Here is a 16782-nt window from a genome sequence, read left to right on the forward strand (position 1 = left end):
CCTGGGTCATGAACATCCTTAAAGACTCTCCATACACAGGAATGACTTGACCGTCCTCGACAGTGATATTTTATAGGAATTACATGCATCTCTAGGATGCTGTATGTCAGGAAACCCAAGGCAATGCTCAGTTTTTTGTTCTTTAAATCAACTAAAGTATCACAAAAGATGTTTTTAATTTTTTTTGCCTTTGCTGATTAAAGCTATTTGTAAATGTGTTCTCCTCTTCTATTTTATATAAGGTTGTAAGATATCTCCTTCAGGAAATGTCCTAGGAATGCAGCCAGTTTTTACCGCTGCATCGCCTCACCATCTATAACGCATTTTGTGCATTACCTTATTATGCTGACCATTTATTGCTATGAACATCCTTGAATTGATATGCAAAACAAGTGTATACTCCAAACATTCTACTACTTAATGTGTGTTAAGCTAACACTACATTTAATGGTATATATGTAAAACCAGAAGAGTAAAAATATGATCAATAATCAACAGGGTTTTTTTTTCCAGAAGGGTAGTAATACAGAATTAAAAATTGTTGAAAATACTTTCTTATTTGAGAAGGTGTTAACTTTCCAAACATGTTCACCATGCACATCAGGTTTAAAGAACATGTACATCTTATTAGAAACCCAAGTTGTTCATTACTGCCGCCAGGGTTAAGATGTACTCTTAGCTCAACCAATCTTGTTTCCATAACCTGCCCACGTAATGATTCATATTCATGCAGCAGTATAACCAGTTATATTTTATTTGATAAGAAAAGGTTCCAATTCATTAGGGACAAAAATCTTTTCAGGGTTTCCTGGGAACAAGATCTCACTGAAGCAAATCACCTCATTTGTCATCCGTATCTTGGCACAACTATCTTCCTTCCTGCTTTTCAATTTGTCAGTAAATATTTGCTACGATATGCATGTTTGAATTTCCCATCGTAGTCAATGAATTCCAAGGTTAGCAATATCAGGATGTGTGTGTTTGTGTATGCTGTGCATATGTGTGATAGCAAATGGCAAATGTGTGTGGAAAATATGACTATTTGGGGGAGAAAAGAATATTATAAGATATATGTATATATTTTGCCTTCTAATTCACACCTTTCGTACAAATACTAAAATTTAATTGCAACAGAATGAAGGCTGTACGTGTAAGAAAAAAAGTATTTGAGTCTTTTTATATACATTCATACATATCTTCCTTAGAATAAACACTACATTGTATCTTTTAAAGTAAATAATTATGGCAATTATAATGGTGGCAAAAATAAAAAATAAAAATAATAACCCCAAACTGAAATAACTGTTGCTCCAGTCATCATAAACTCTCTATACTTAGCAACACTTGTAACATTGAATTTACCAAAAATGGCTGAAGAGCAGAGATATAGTTTGCATTTTCTATACAACAGGCTATAAAACGTCACTTATCACAGTCCAGAAAGCACACAGAGATGGATTTTATATAAACATATGTAGTAACATATTAAGCGTGCATGAAAATTTCCCAATGATTGCATCTATGCCCTCGTTTTAACTTTTAAATTTGTGTGAACATGTGCCTTATATTTCACATTTTTGAAAATAAGGCCTCCGTACTATATATTTTTATTTTTATTTTTCCCTTACAACCAGAAAGGGGCTTTCTGAATGTGTTCTACACAAGTCTTCCAAAAAAGCCAGCACTCTGTTTACAACGCAGGTTCCAAGCAGTGCTGCAGCAGGGCCAGGCGGCAAACTCGGAAGGGTCTGCAGCGGAGTCACCCAACATCCCAGAGTCTTTTCTGGCAATTGGGCTAACTGACTTCTCAGGAAAGCACTAGCGCTTTGGCTAAATCCAGGATCATAGGTAGCTTCTTTTTGTGTGTGTGGTGTGTTGTGTTGTTGTTGTTGTGTTGTGCCTTGCTGGAATACTCCTTTGCTTTATGAATGCGTGCCGTCGTCACTGTCTTTAGAAGTGTCCCAGCAACATAAAGACAGGCAGAGTAAATGAAAACACTGTGGATGTTAGGGAATTTATTGGCCCCTGTTTTGTTTCTTTTTCTTTCTTTCTTTTTTTTTTTTTTTTTGAGAAACAAGAGCATGAGATACTTGTTTTATTTTTTAAAAACAGTCTTTCCTTCCTGATTGCATTCCCTGTCTTCTTTTTGTATGTGCTTCATAAAAAGGAAAGTAAATAAGTTTATATCATGTCTCAGATAAAATGAAGACTATTTTTATACAAGCGTCCTTTTACAACCGTGGGATCAGACGTAATACTCTTTATCCTTGTTTTTCTTGTTTTTGTTGGCGCTCTTCGCACTGCTGGGCTGTTTCTCCTTGACCACAGCCCCATTGGACTGTGCTGAGTTACTGATGTAGTTTCGACTCTCGTCCACGTGGTACGAGCCTTCATCTCGGTTTCTGTACTTGTACATGGCATACAGGAGGATGAGGATGCACAGAGCGGCAGCTGCTACGATCCCGACCACCATCCCTGTGGTACTGCTGGATTCCCGAATCACTTCTGCGGAGCCTGGGTATGGCTCTCTTCCGCCTGCTCGGGTGGGATTGGCTATAAGAAAGAGAAGAGCACACACAAAGTGATTGTGGGGTTTGCGGGACAGAGAGCTACATTGACAATTCATCTCTCTCTCTGTGCCGAACTGATTAACACCTACTGATTTGGTGAGCGTACACTGCTGATCAGTGTCACCACCCATGTGCATCATGGTCACTGAGAACTAAGGACTATGACTCCGAGATGCCCTAACCGATCACCAGCTAAGCGCTCATGGTGAGCTGGAAGCCCAGCTGTGTCTCACTGGGCTACGTCTCTGGCGATCTCCTCTAGAAAGCGTGCAATGGAGAAAACGCATGGGCTGATTTCACTCTGTTGCAAAGGGTCATTTGAGTTAGAAACCATTCAGTGGCAAAGATGTGAATCTAGCATGTGGGAAAAGATTGTTTACTATATTTTCTGTTTCACATAACACTTTTGTTAACGGGGTCTTTTAAGTGCTGACCTGAATAGGCCCAGTTTAGCTCTAAAGAGACATATTGGTTTATTGGATGGAAAGCTATAAGCCTATCAAGTAAAATGGAATCAGAACAGCTCTACTATCTAACACTATGGCTTTCAAAATACAATACTTTGACGTTTTAAGAAGCAAATTCATGTCGTCAGGCAACACTGAGAGGTAGCGCTAGACTCCAGAGTCAGGATCATTGGAAGCTGAATTCCTCAGCGGTCGTGCTGCTTATATCCATGGAAAGATATACTGAAACAAAGCATACGTGCGTCTAGGAGTTTTGAAAAGCCCAATTTCCTACATTTTAAAGTATAATTTTAGGTATATCTATAAAATAACAACTGACAAATTAAAACAAAATTTCTTTTCAGATGGCATTAGTTCATGTAAGGATGTATGTATATTATTTGGTAGAAATGGTAGAAAAAAATGGTAGAAAAAGCTAACCTTTGGAGAGAAGCAAGAAAATATTTTCTCTTGTTTTTTAAATAAATCATTTTATTGGGGGCTCTTACAGCTCTTTAAAAATTCATCCATCCATCCATTGTGCCAAGCACATTTGTACATATGTTGCCATCATCATTTTCAAAACATTTTCTTTCTACTTGAGCCTTTGGTATCAGCTCATTTTCTCGGCCCTCCCCCACCCTCCCTCCCTCATGAGCCCTTGACAATTTATAAATTATTATTTTTTTCATGTCTTACACCAACCGCTGTCTCCATTCATCCACTTTTCTGCTGTTGATGCCCATGGGAGGGGATTATATGTCGTTCATTGTGATCAGTTCCCCCTTTCTATCCCCTCCCCTTGGTTTTTAACTGCTTTCCAGATTTGGTTAAAGTCAACCTTAAGGGCCCCATACACAATAATCAATCAATAAATGGCTACCTTGACTCAACTAACAATAGCCTCACTAGGTTTTGGTCACAATGTAGTTCAAGTACAAGAAAAGCATGACAGGTATCTCAATGTCTTCTCCATGGCTGAACAGGTACTGGAACTGAGAGAGAAGGCTGCGTATGGAGGCAATAGAGAGGAGGGGCTAAGAGTCTCTTTCCCTACTAAGCTTGATTTTTATTAAAAGACTAGAAACTGGATAGAGAGAATTCTATCCCATGTGTGACTCCAGCTCATTTTTCTTTATGGATTGCATGCATTGTCTTTTCTCCCATATATCCCCATCCTCTCTCTTGTGCCGCAGAAAAAGATGGTCTGTGAGAAATTATAAATATCACACCATTTTACTCTCAAAACACTTTATTCTTTTGAATTATGTAGACTGAAGTTAAATAGCCTCACAATTGCACACATATCAACTAAAGACACACACACACACACACACACACACACACACACACACGCAAGAGCTTAGAAGACTGCTATAGTGCTTCTTTTTTACTACTCTCATTTTGTAAGGAGTCCTCATGACACAGTGGGTTATTAGTTAGGCTGCTAACTTCAGCCCGTGGTTTGAAACCACCAACTGCTTTGTGGGAGAAATACGAGGCTTTCTGCTCCCATAAAGATTTACAGTCTCAAAAACTCACCGAGCAAATTCAAATTCTATCAGTCATAATTGGCTCGATGGCAGTGAGTTGAGTTGTTGAGTTAAACCATTTTTTAACAATTGCTTTCAATATTTCTGCAAGATCTCATATATGTATCTTTACCTATGTACATACTTAGCCATACAACGTTGCAACTCCATTTCCAAAATGTGCTGTGGTTTCTTTTACTGGCAGGGGGCTTTCTTGCCGTTCCTTTCCTTTCAACATAAAAGCTTACAAACAATTCAATTCCAGCAAGTCAACCCTAACCCATAGCAACCCTCTCGGACAGGCTATAACCGCCCTATGGGTTTCTGAGACTGTAACTGTTAACAGGAACAGTGACTTAAAAGGAAGAGCTTCCAATCTCCAAGTGGCAATACGCTATGTTCCGGAGTTGGTGAACATAGCAGGTAAAACCTTTACATGCCGAATATGTCCCTGCTTGCTTTACCAGCCCATGTAATGTCGCTGAATAAAAAGCCTGGGAGTTGCTTCTGTGGCCAACGCAGAAGGAGACAAAGCCTATAATTCACCGTATTTGAGTCCAGGAAATTAATTTCCTCTCAAGAAGAATAGAACCTACTGCAGGAACTCTGTCACTACCTGACAAACTAAAGGTGGCACTTTCCCTTTCAAATACAGTCATCGTTGCCAAATTCTGCCAATTAGCTCAGCTGCTAGCTTCTCTAAATGATAACTTGATACTTCTCATTTTGCAGAACATTCTTTTATCACAGAGGCTGGAGAATTGAAACAAGGAATTTTATTTCAATATTACTTCAATCATTTTTTCCTCACCTGATGGAGTGCTTTAATTTGAAACACATTTATACAATTATATCACTCTGTGTGTCTATCAGAAGAGAATAGCGGGAGCGGAGGTACAATTTAACCATACAGCTCATGCTACTAAATTCCAGGGTTTTCACAGAATGCAGTGTTTTAATTTTTTTATGCTTAGAATATATGTATATATATGGATGTGTGTATCAGTTGAGAATTTGTCTCACTAATGTACTAGCTTGCCCAACAATTTCAATGTTTATCTCTTCAAATATTTTAATCTTTTCAAAACAACTCTGCATATAGGACAATAAGAAATTAATGTTAAATTCCAGTTAATGAAGGGCAAAAAAAACCTTTCAAGACACACACACACCCTAAAACCTAGATCCATGTGGAAATATTTTATCCTGTTTTTTCCCCTAGTTCGCATTAAATTTTCTGTAGCCAGGATAACACTGTGACAGGTCTGTATGGAACATGCAGCTGCTTCTGTTTGATTGATCAGGTTGTTTTTTTCCTGCTTCTGTTTCAAATCTGAAGGTTAAGGATCTTTAGCATTCAGGTATTGATACACAATAGACTATGACTTTGTTTCAAAAGCTAGATCAGAAATACATATTAAAGGATATTGATCATTTTTTTTCTGCCTCTCTCTTACCTCTCATGCTCCCCAAATCCTTGGCCAGGTCTGTTGATCTCCAGTATGGTGGACTTTGGCCAATATATTGATTAGAAAGCCTGTTTGCTAGCTCTATGGTTATTCTTTGAACCATAAGCTTCTGAAACACTTGGGCCAAATGTAAGTAAAAGTCAGCAAGCATCCTATTAACTCTGAGGGAGCACCGATGGTCTTCATCGCAAAGGGGGACACCATGGTTACTTAGGTAAGTGTGAGCGCTAAGGGTTAAGAACCATTATCACCATGTCTTTACATGATACTGTTGACAAATGTATTCACCATAGATGATTCATTCAGGAGAAACAAATGTCAGAGATACGAGAGACATACTCCAGTGTGCAGTATAGTAGGTTATGTACGGCTCTTCTTTGTTACTCCCATCAAATGGCTTTTGGGGTTGAGAGTGAGAAGATGGATCCAGGTAAGAAGGTAAGGCATGCTGTTGATTGGATTCCATGATTCAGCCACAAGCGATTGTTAAAAGGGTTTATTGTGTTTGCTATGCTGTTGGTGGAAGGCGAACCTTCTCAGAAGGAACAGGTGGGATTTCACTACCATAACAAAGGAGAGCGAGGAATGGGTAGCATCTTTTCGATCGCAAATCTGGTTTGTTTGTTTTTTACCTGACCAGTGGCTCTGAAGTCTTGAGTTTCAGCCTGTCACCTGACCTAATGAGCGTCCACACTATTGTGGATAAGGAGGATCTTCCACATGGACATCTCAACTTTGGATGTGGGACTCCCCAGCACGTCCAAGTACGTGAGTCATTTGCCTGCATGCTCTGAGTTCTGTGTGGCCATTGTAACAAATGGAGCCCTGGGATGTAAGGGAACGTACGAAGGCGAGGAGTGGGGGTTGATATCAGGGATAATGCAGTGGTACAATGTCTTTAGAAGAGTTTGGCACCTGAGATATCCTTAATCTCTATCATCTTGGAACTAGTCTTGGATTAATTTTTCTAAAAGCCACGATTTCTACACAGTGTCCCATCTTATAGAAAAGAATAATAAATGTAAATGTTTGCTGTGCAGTAAAAATCAGAAAGCAAAAATCATTAAACATTTAACTTACCTTGCAATTTGCTGAGAAATTATTTCACACTGCTGTCAAAGAGTTGTCCTAATGTGGGTTCTTTTAATTTTTTTTTTAACAATCCTTGGCATTGCAAGTGTGAAAGAATAGGACTCCCTGAAGGGAGGCTAATGTGCTCCACTGAAGAAAGAGCACCGCACAAGGTGGTTCAGGGACACATGCAGTCCCAGGGGCGAGCAGAGAAACTCCCTCTTCAGCTCTTCCTCTGGTCTCTGGTCCTTCCCTTCCAGCCTCCTTGAAGGAATTTTGTTACTTCCTTTCCTGCGTGTCAAGGAACAAAACCTACTGCCAAGTTTCTATTCTCAAATCTCGGTAGAGTATAAAATATTCCTTAAAAGCAAAAAGGCCAAAATGGGATTGTTTCGCCTGAAAATAGTCTTTGTATTATATGTTGTCATGCCTTACTATAGAATTTAACTTCAAAAATGATTAACAGAATAATATTTTATGCTTTATAAAAATAAACACTGAGTGATGATTGCTTTTTAAAAGCAGGTGGAGGGTATGAGGTGCATATATAATCACTAAGCTTGGCCCCAGAGCCTGTATGTATTTACCAATTTGATATTGTATAATTGACTAGTTTTAATTTTACAATACACGAGTGGGACATGCAAAGCCTATGCTTAATTTGAAAAAGGATTCCTTACTGATGTTCTACAATAACTGAACATTCTGACAGATATATTTTGTAATACAGATGCATTTTTTTTTCCTGAAGAGGCTTCAGTTCACTCTAGAAAAAGGTCTGCCATCCTTTGGATATACCTTCTGAGATTGGAAGCAATAATAAAATCTCATTACTAAAAATTAAAATGGTTCTTTATTGATGCTTCTATGGTCTTGCGCTAAAAATGATGCTAACTCTCCTAATTCCTTTGGCATTCAATAAGGGTTTGGTGAGCAGTGGGGCCTTACATTTCCATTGATGAGTTCACCACGGCAATAACTACACCGTCAGATGCTCTTTTTATCACTCAAATTGTCACTTTTATGAACCTATTTAGTATACTTGGATGAGCTGTTCGCTCACTGTAATCTTATTATATTTATGTTGTTTCCAAAGTTAGCTTTGCAGGCTGAAATTGTAGTTTCCAGGCAATTTTTATTGCTGGTTTCATTCCTTCCAGATAGACTGTTGGTGCCTAGGCACGTCATAAACCATGACCCTGTCTCATCAAGGGAGAAGCAAGACTTTCACTATATACGGATCTAAAAGCAATTCAGCTTTTGAGCTTTAAAGGAAATAGCGAGCAAGCAAGAAAGATGACCAAACTTTAGGGGGGGAAAAATCAAGAATAACAGACCGGCAACAAAGGTTGTCATGTGTGCCATCTATGTCAGAGCAGGAGAGGTATATGCAAGGGATCATAAAACCTCATAGTGACCCACATATCATCCTGTTAACTGAAGCATCAGAGAGCCTGCCCTACAGTGCTCCTTCCCTTCGAACTTCTTCACAAGATGGATTTATTGATTTTTTTCTCATTAAAATCTTTTACTAGTCTATTTGGTTTTATCATAGATTAAACTAAAAGTAATCGATTTTACAGTTCTGTTTCCACACCCTGTAGGAAAAAGAGTTTCCTAAAATGAGCTCATTAGATGGGAGTTCTGAACTGTGTCTTAAAAGATGTGGGAGTTATTATAATTCAAGGCTAGTTTTGAAAATGGTTTCAGACTTGCAGGGGAAGATTTGACTTTACCGGTACCCAGTTTCATTAATACTGTGAAGAGAAAATTGGAATTGTAGACTCCTGGGGTGTTTGTGAATTGAGATTAACACAGGTTCCCCCCCTTATCTCAAAAAGAAAAAGCCTTTCCATTTGTGTGCCTTAATATAGTGTTTACCAGAAGAAACAACTCTGATGAAATCACACGAATTCATATGGAAATGCCACATGTGCAACAAGCAGGTAGGCAATGGTTTCTATGACATGTATTAATTTGGACTCCTGCCATAGTAATTCAAAAAGTGATGGATGCAGATGGTTCAGACCACTGCCATCCTCCTCCCCTCCCACTAACTCTACCCATGCCCTGCACCTTCTGAAGTTCAACCCTGCAGGTCAGGTAAGCGGGCATGTCTGACACAGCTTGGCTCTTCCCCAGAGAATTGGAGGTTAAGAAAGAACGTGTAAATCAATAAGCCTTTGCCCGCTACATGGCTCCTGGGTCTGACATGTTTTTCTACTGTCTTCAAAGCCACTAAAGCAAATGTTTGAAGCAACGTGCAGGGGCTGCAGTTGAGATTTGGAGAATCATTGCTTTCTTCAAGGAATTTAGGAATTGCATGGGGAAGGATGTTCCGCACAGATCGATTCTCTCCAGGTTTTCCTGACAGAATCCCATGGACTAGGGCAGGCCACTTCTTCAGAGGGCACCACATGGAACAAAAGATGCAATGGACAATCACAGCCTGTGTGTCTTCGGTGACACTGAGTTTGAGTGTGCTGAGGAACATACACAGTCTCCTTCATCTCTGGGGAAAACATCCCGGTCATATCATTTAGAGAAGCTTATGCTTTAATTAGCATATATTGCGTAAATGATATAGTACACAGCTTAGTCACCTACACAATTCACGGGCTTTTTTACACAGCCACGGCACCAGTTAGATTTTTCTAGACACCATTGGAAGTCTCAAGGAGTTGAATTTTCTCATGGCCTTCCATGGACTACCCACAGATACCTATCCGAATTTGTCTTCTCTTCTCAAAAGAAGTTATAGTCACAATTTCACTGTTATCTCACGCACCACCAAAAGTTCTACCTCAATTCCTTGTTCCTATCACCTGCACTTCCTACTCCTATTTCTCAAAGGTTTAACTTAAATGCCTGCTCTGCTATAATATCTGAGAAATTCACTCATGCCATGTACCTGGTACTGCATTAGAGCCCAGGGGAACAGGGGGTAATGAAACACACAGAGGCCCGTGCTCATGGACCTTGAAAGGCAATATTGAGGTAAAGAAATATACAAAAAGAATAATATGATTTACCATAAAGTAGCCCTAGACTGTGTGTAACGGAGGGAAACTATCTACAGTATGCAAGAGTAGAAAGAGGGTTCATGACTTAGACTGAGGAATCAGAGAGATCAGTATAAGTTCGTGAGAGTTATTATCCGATCTGGACAATGAGTCCAGGTGAGTTGAATGGAAAGTGCGCAAAACAAAACAAAAACAATCAAGCAAATCGCATGAAATGATCTTGAAGAAGGAAGGAGTTTCCTTTTGAGGAACCAAATGAAAGCCGGAATCTAGTGAGCTTAAAGGAGAGGCTGGGGGTGGGGTGGGGTGGGGCTGAGGGTAGAGATGAAATCTGCCAATAAACTATACTCCATGGAATGCAGTAATAAATTAAACGATCAGCATATTTGAACTGTAGATATTTTTAAGTGCCAATACGTATAACAGTGAAAATAAAAATAACAGAGTAGGGGAGGGGATATTTTCTAGGCATATGAGAGGCCAAGATTTAATACCTCTGAAATGTAATGAGCTCTAATCATTTCATATGGAAAATAAGCAGTTGGTTAACAAAATAGACACAATGATATACAGGCTAATAGAGAAGGGCAGATCCAAATGGATAATTAAACATGGGATCGGATGCTCAACTTTACTAGAAAGAAAGTCAAAATAAAATAAGAGCAACGCTTTTTCTTAACCAGCAAAAGAAAACTGAAGAAAGAAGTAAACAGCAATAATGTCCAGTACCGAGAGAAGATGAGACTTTCTATTTCTTTAAACATTTACGGTCTCAGAAGCCCACGGGGCAGTGCGCTCCTGTCCAGTAGGGTGTGTGAGAGTCAGAACTGACTCAATGGCAGTTCTTTTAATGTCTAGCCCTAGAAACGGCTACTTAGGGAACGAGCAACTTTGCTGACAGGATTCTGAATTCTTCAGTGACATTTAGGAAATAATCTATTAACATCTATTAAATCTAAAAATATCCAAAGTGAAGTTGTTCCATGGCTACATGAGGATTCACTGTGCTATTTTTCATTCATTAGAGGCTGGGAATTTACCAGAGTAGAATTGAAAAATGCACAGATAATTTAATCAAAGAGCTTTAGTTTGGAGACTATTGTTTACAGACTTACATGCATTGGTACATAAGTACATAATATTTTTTATATAATATTGTTTATAATTTAAAAAAAAGAAAAATGATAACTTGGAAATCCAGTCATTAGAGTAGGGTTGAAGAAATTAAAACCGAGCCATACTTTGGAAACTTAAAAATGGAAATAGCCGAATCTTTTGTGGATATTCCAGGGCAGTGGTCTGCCGGGGAGGTTCCCAGGCAAGCTGCGAAGGCATGGGGGCAGAGCACGCTCCGACAGAAATTCTCGGACTTGGATCTCTCGCGCTGGTTCTCAGTGCCGTCTGCCTGTCAGAGAAAGCTTCTGCACCTGCAGTTACTTTCTTGGTCTCTATGGCTACCTAAGACGACTTAATTATACTGAAGTAATTAATCCTACGTGTGTGAAAGGGATTTCCTGTGTCACCTCACTGGGGGCAGGGATCTAAAAGAGGCTGGCCCAAAGACTAACCCTACACCATTCATTTGTGTTCTAACTGGTTTGTATAGAAATAAAAGCTTGTAATCTTGACACTGAGTAATGCCAATCAATTACACAGAGCAACTGACTTCTAGAGGTCCATCTTTCATCTTGGCTCATTGCAGATATGTTTCTAAGATATTAGGAAAAGAAGTCTAGCAAGCATAAATCATATAGTATGCTCCACTTTTGTAAGGTGAAATAGTATGCAAACCTATGCTTATATATGATCACAGGAACACACACAAAAAAGGTATTGGAAAGGTTCTTGCCAAATCGTTACCATTGGCTAATTTATGGAAGTAGGGGAGGGGGTAAGAAAAATAAAATTATGTTAACAGTTGTATCGAAAACAGTCAATAAATATTTGCTGTGAATTAATAAATTTCCAGGTACCATATTAGATGTTGGAGATAAAACTGGTTCAATATCATCCTAGGTCCTACTTTCTCCAAGCTTACAAGTCAGATTCCGAAGGCCTAATGAATGGAAGAAGGGTACTGTGGGAGATAGAGCCTGAGATGGGCCCCTTGGGTTGGAGGGCACTCGAAATGTGACTGCGGAGAAGCTGATTTTTTGGAGTGGAGTTGGCCATGGTCAACCGTGAATCTGGATAAACCCTGTGGGAGTGGAGCCTTCGGGATCTGCATCTGCTGATGGGGCACAACGCACGTGAAGGAGAAAGAGCTGCAAACAGCTGCTAATGATCTGAACTTGGAATGTGCCAAGTATGAATCTAGGAAAAATGGACGTCTCTAAAAATGAAATGGAGTGAAACAAGATCAATATCGTATGAATTATTGAGCTGCAATAGACTGGTATTGGACATTTGGAAACAGAAACTCATGTGATTCGTTATGTTGGGAATAACAGAGTCAAGAGGAATGGGACAGCATTCATTGTGAAAAAGTATATTGCAAAATCAATCATGAAGTACCATGCTGTCCGTGATAGGATGATATCTATCATCTTCAAGGAAATTGAATTACTACAACTATTATTTAAATTTATGCACCATCCACAAAAGCTATTGAGGAAGAAATGGAAGAATTCTACCAATGTCTTCAATTGGAAATTGACCAAACATTCCAACAAGATGCATTCATAATTATTGGTGATTGGAATGTAAAAGCTGGAAACAAAGAGGAAGGAACAGTAGTTGGAAAATATGGATTTGGTGGTGGAAATGAAGCTAGCGACTGCATGATAGAATATTGCAAGACCAATGACTTGCTCATGGCAAATACCTTTTCCAATAACACTAAGAGCGACTTTATGTGTGGACTTCTTGATATGATTTCTTACGACCTTGAATTTATCCCAACCAAATATTAAAATCATCTCATGAACAGATAAGATGGATTGAACACTAAAGACAGAAAAACATAATGAGCTATGGGATGATATCAAGAACATAATTCAGGAAGAAAGTAAAAGGTCATCAAAAAGCCAGGAAAGAATGAAAAGATCAAAGTAGATATAAGAAGACACTGAAACTTGCTATTAATCACAGAGTCTCTAAAGTATGGATGAAAGGATGAAGTCAAAGAGCTGTAGAGAAATTTCCAAAGGGCAACTTTAGAATAAAAAGTTAAAACGTGCAAAGACCTTGAGTTAGTAAACTGAAATGGAGGTACACACTCAGCATATTTTAATTTGAAAGAACCCAAGAAAATTTCAAGCCTCGATTTGCAATATTAAAAAATTATATGGGCAAAGCATTAAATAATTCAGGAAGTATCAAAAGATGGGCATAATACTCACAGTCACTATACTAAAAAGAACGAATGGTATTTCACCATTTCAAGAGGTAGCATGTGAGCAAGAACCAATGGTGCCGAAGGAAGATGTCAAAGAAAACATTAGCCCAAAACAAGGCTCCCCCAAATGGATGCAATACTAATTGAAATGTTTCACCAAGCTGGTGAAGCATTAGAAGCACTCCCTTGTGTATGCAAGGACATTTGGAAGATAGCTACTTGGCCAACTGACAGGAAGAAAGCCACATAATGTACCCATTCCAAAGAAAGGTGACCCACCAGCATGCTCAAATTATAGAACAATAACCCGATAGCACAGGCAAGTAAATTTTCCTAAAGATCATCCAACAATGGTTGCAACTCGATATTGACTGGGAGCTGCCAGTGGTTTGGGTCGGATTCAGAATAGGATGTGCACCCAGGGATATCACTGCCGATATCAAATGGATCTTGGCTCAAAGCAAAGAACACCAGAAAGATGTTTACCATATATACTTGTGTATAAGCCGAGATTTTCAGCACATTTTCAAATGCCATTTTTGTGATAAAATTAGTGCCTCAGCTGATATTCGGATTGGCTTCTACTAGAGTATATATGGTACTTGTGTTTCATTGACTAAGCCAAGGCATTAGACGGTGTGGATCACAACTAACTAACTATGGATAACCTTGAGAAGAATGTGAACTCCAGAACACTCCATTGTGCTCATGAGGAACATGTATATGGTCCAAGATGCAGTCATGCGAACAGAACAAGGTTTAAAATCATGGTTTAGAAAGAGTTTAAAATCAGGAAAGGTGTAGGACAGGATTATATCCTCTCACCATACTTATTCAATCTGTATCATAAGCAAATAATCAAAGAAGCTGGATTATATGCAGAAAGAATGTGACATCAGGACTGGAGGAAGGCTTATTAACAACCTGCAATGTGCAGATGGTACAGCCTTGTTGGCTGTAAATGAGGACGACTTGAAGCACTTGCTAATGAAGATCAAGGCTTGCACGGTTCAGTATGGATTACGACTCGATGTAAATAAAACTCAAATCCTCACAGCATAGTAAATGGAAAAAAGGTTGCTGTTGTTAAGAATTTTGGTTTGCTTGGCTCCACAATCAATGTACATTAACATATACGAATTAGCCAGAGGACCACGGCCTTTAAGGGAGGGAGTGGAGCAAATATGGCCCTGGTGCTTATTTCTCCCTAGCCCTAAGTAGCATGCCACTTAAGGAAGTCAACCAAATCAGCAGTCGTGGGCTTTCTTCCTCCGAGTGTCTTATTTCTATCAACACTCTCCGACACCTATAGCACCACCCAGAGCTGGCAGCCCACTGGGACTCTGTTGTCCAAATCCCGTGGAGTAACTGCAGAGGTTTTAGGGTACACTGAACATTTCCATCCTGTCACTGGGAGAACAAGGGAATGGGAAATAGTCTCATCAATCAGGTCAAACTTTCCATAATTGCCACGTAGAAGAAAAGCCCTATCTTCAATAATTGAGAAAATTCATTCCAAAGCTAGGTGTCCTGGAGAGTCTGATTTATTCCCTCATAAACATGTATTATTTCATTTTAGAAATAAAAGGTGAGGGATGTATATTTTGAAATATAGCTACTATTCTCCTAACGTCTGCTCAACCACGCTCCTGGGCATCAAAATAGCTTCTCTTTTGGGGAGCCCATTGATGGTACTCCCCCAAATAAAAAACTGTGTCACTCTTAAGATGCATTCCCCTTTGTCATATATACAATGTGAATAATCTATCCTTACACATTCCAAGCCCTCTCTAGGTTTGGAATCTGGAATTTGAGGAGAATTGATTCATGGACAAAAGCAGCACAGGGACTTTAGCAAGAATAATGGAGGGGTGTGTGTGTGTGTGTGTGTGTGTGTGTTGTGTGAATGCTACTGCATTCCTTTCAAACTTATCACAGTTTCTAGAATCCCTGTCCCCTCTCCCCAGTTGTGTAGTTAAAGTCATGCTTTTGCAGAACTCCAGAGGAGTTCATCATTCTTTGGGGTTAAATATATAAATATACTGCATCGTTAAAACCGTCCCACATCTTCTTGCCAATTGTTTCCTGGATTTACCTTTTGCATATACATGTTCACCGACTCTGTCAACTGACAGTCACCGCTGATTCTGACTGCAACCTCTAACACTGCTTATTTCTCTGAAAAATGATTATATGGTAAGAGTATTGAGTTCTTACAGGGTAGACTCTATACTACGCACTTTATACATAGTATCTCATTTATTCCTCATAAAATCTCAATGGCATAGGCATTATCACTACTTTACACACAGGAAAACTGGGACCTCTAAAGGTTAAGGACATTTAGGCTTCAGACGAATGAATGACATCACCCACATTCAAATCCAGGCATATACGGATAATTATAGTTTTATACACTCAATGTGCCTTCATTTCTTATGGCTTTGGAACAAACTGTTGTTTCATTTTGTATCCTCTTCTGACAAACAACGAATATTTTAGAGCTCATTTCTAAGCCACTGCCCAGTTCCTCTCCTTCCTGCCCTGCTCCACTTCACTATCGGCCATCTGCCTGCCCTTCCCCAGAGAAAGAAGTTAAGTCCCGCAGATTCTTACAGAGGCAACGCAGAGCAGTAAAAAGATACTGGGCTCTAGTCCTCCGAACCTGGTAAGTGACCTCAAGCAATCTCGTGACCTCTCGACATATTCCTTCATCAGAGGCACAATGAGGGTGCCCCCAGGGTTTACCTTGCAGGGTCACTGTGAGGATCCAATTGGGTAGGACAATAAATGGGGACGTTCTCTCAGAAGAAAACAGTGTCACACAGGAGCAGGGATGGTCTCATCATTTCCTCGTGGCTTCCACACAAAAGGCGCCCAGTAAGAAGCGGCTCTCCCCAGCATTAGGTCCGTGCTATGCATCCCACTCACCAAGGCTCCCTCCGTGGTGGTGGAAGCACCGGCGGCTGTCATCCATCCTGGCTTTCCTTTCATCAATGGCAGTCTTTTATGTCCCTGGCTGTGCGTTTCAGATCCTGACTCGTGGTGCTTGTGGTTATCTGTGAAATCTGCTCGGTGGATCGGGACTTTGGGGTTCCTGGGCTTAGAGTGAATTAGCATTCTTTCTTGTCCAGTTTCATTGAGATTTTAAGTTTGGAGACGTCATGGACTCGATGGCTCATCATTTTCAAAGCTGCCTTGGAGTACTCAGTAATTGGGGGCAAACTTGGCCTGACTTACTCAGCTCTAAGGAACAGCTTTATATGTTTCCACTATGATGGGTCATTCATTCACTTACTGTGGAAGGTGTCCCGGCTTAGCAATAACTCTCTTT

At 39.7% G+C, this 16782-nt stretch overlaps 1 protein-coding gene across 29 annotated transcripts in view; it reads right to left on the reverse strand.

The window, feature by feature from the left end:
• Positions 1–736: 736 nt before the first annotated feature.
• Positions 737–16782, reverse strand: part of NRXN1 (neurexin 1) — a 1284195-nt gene continuing 1268149 nt past the window's right edge. For all 29 annotated transcript variants that reach the window (XM_045285734.1, XM_030884348.2, XM_030884347.2 and 26 more), the window contains one exon: positions 737–2553. In XM_045285734.1, coding sequence (XP_045141669.1) covers positions 2246–2553 — 308 coding nt within the window. In that variant the 3' untranslated portion in view covers positions 737–2245. The remainder of the gene's footprint in view (positions 2554–16782) is intronic.

The sequence above is a fragment of the Echinops telfairi genome, unplaced genomic scaffold, assembly GCF_000313985.2.
Source record: "Echinops telfairi isolate 266 unplaced genomic scaffold, ASM31398v2 ScPeMD7_7475;HRSCAF=8513, whole genome shotgun sequence".
Taxonomy (NCBI): domain Eukaryota; kingdom Metazoa; phylum Chordata; class Mammalia; order Afrosoricida; family Tenrecidae; genus Echinops; species Echinops telfairi.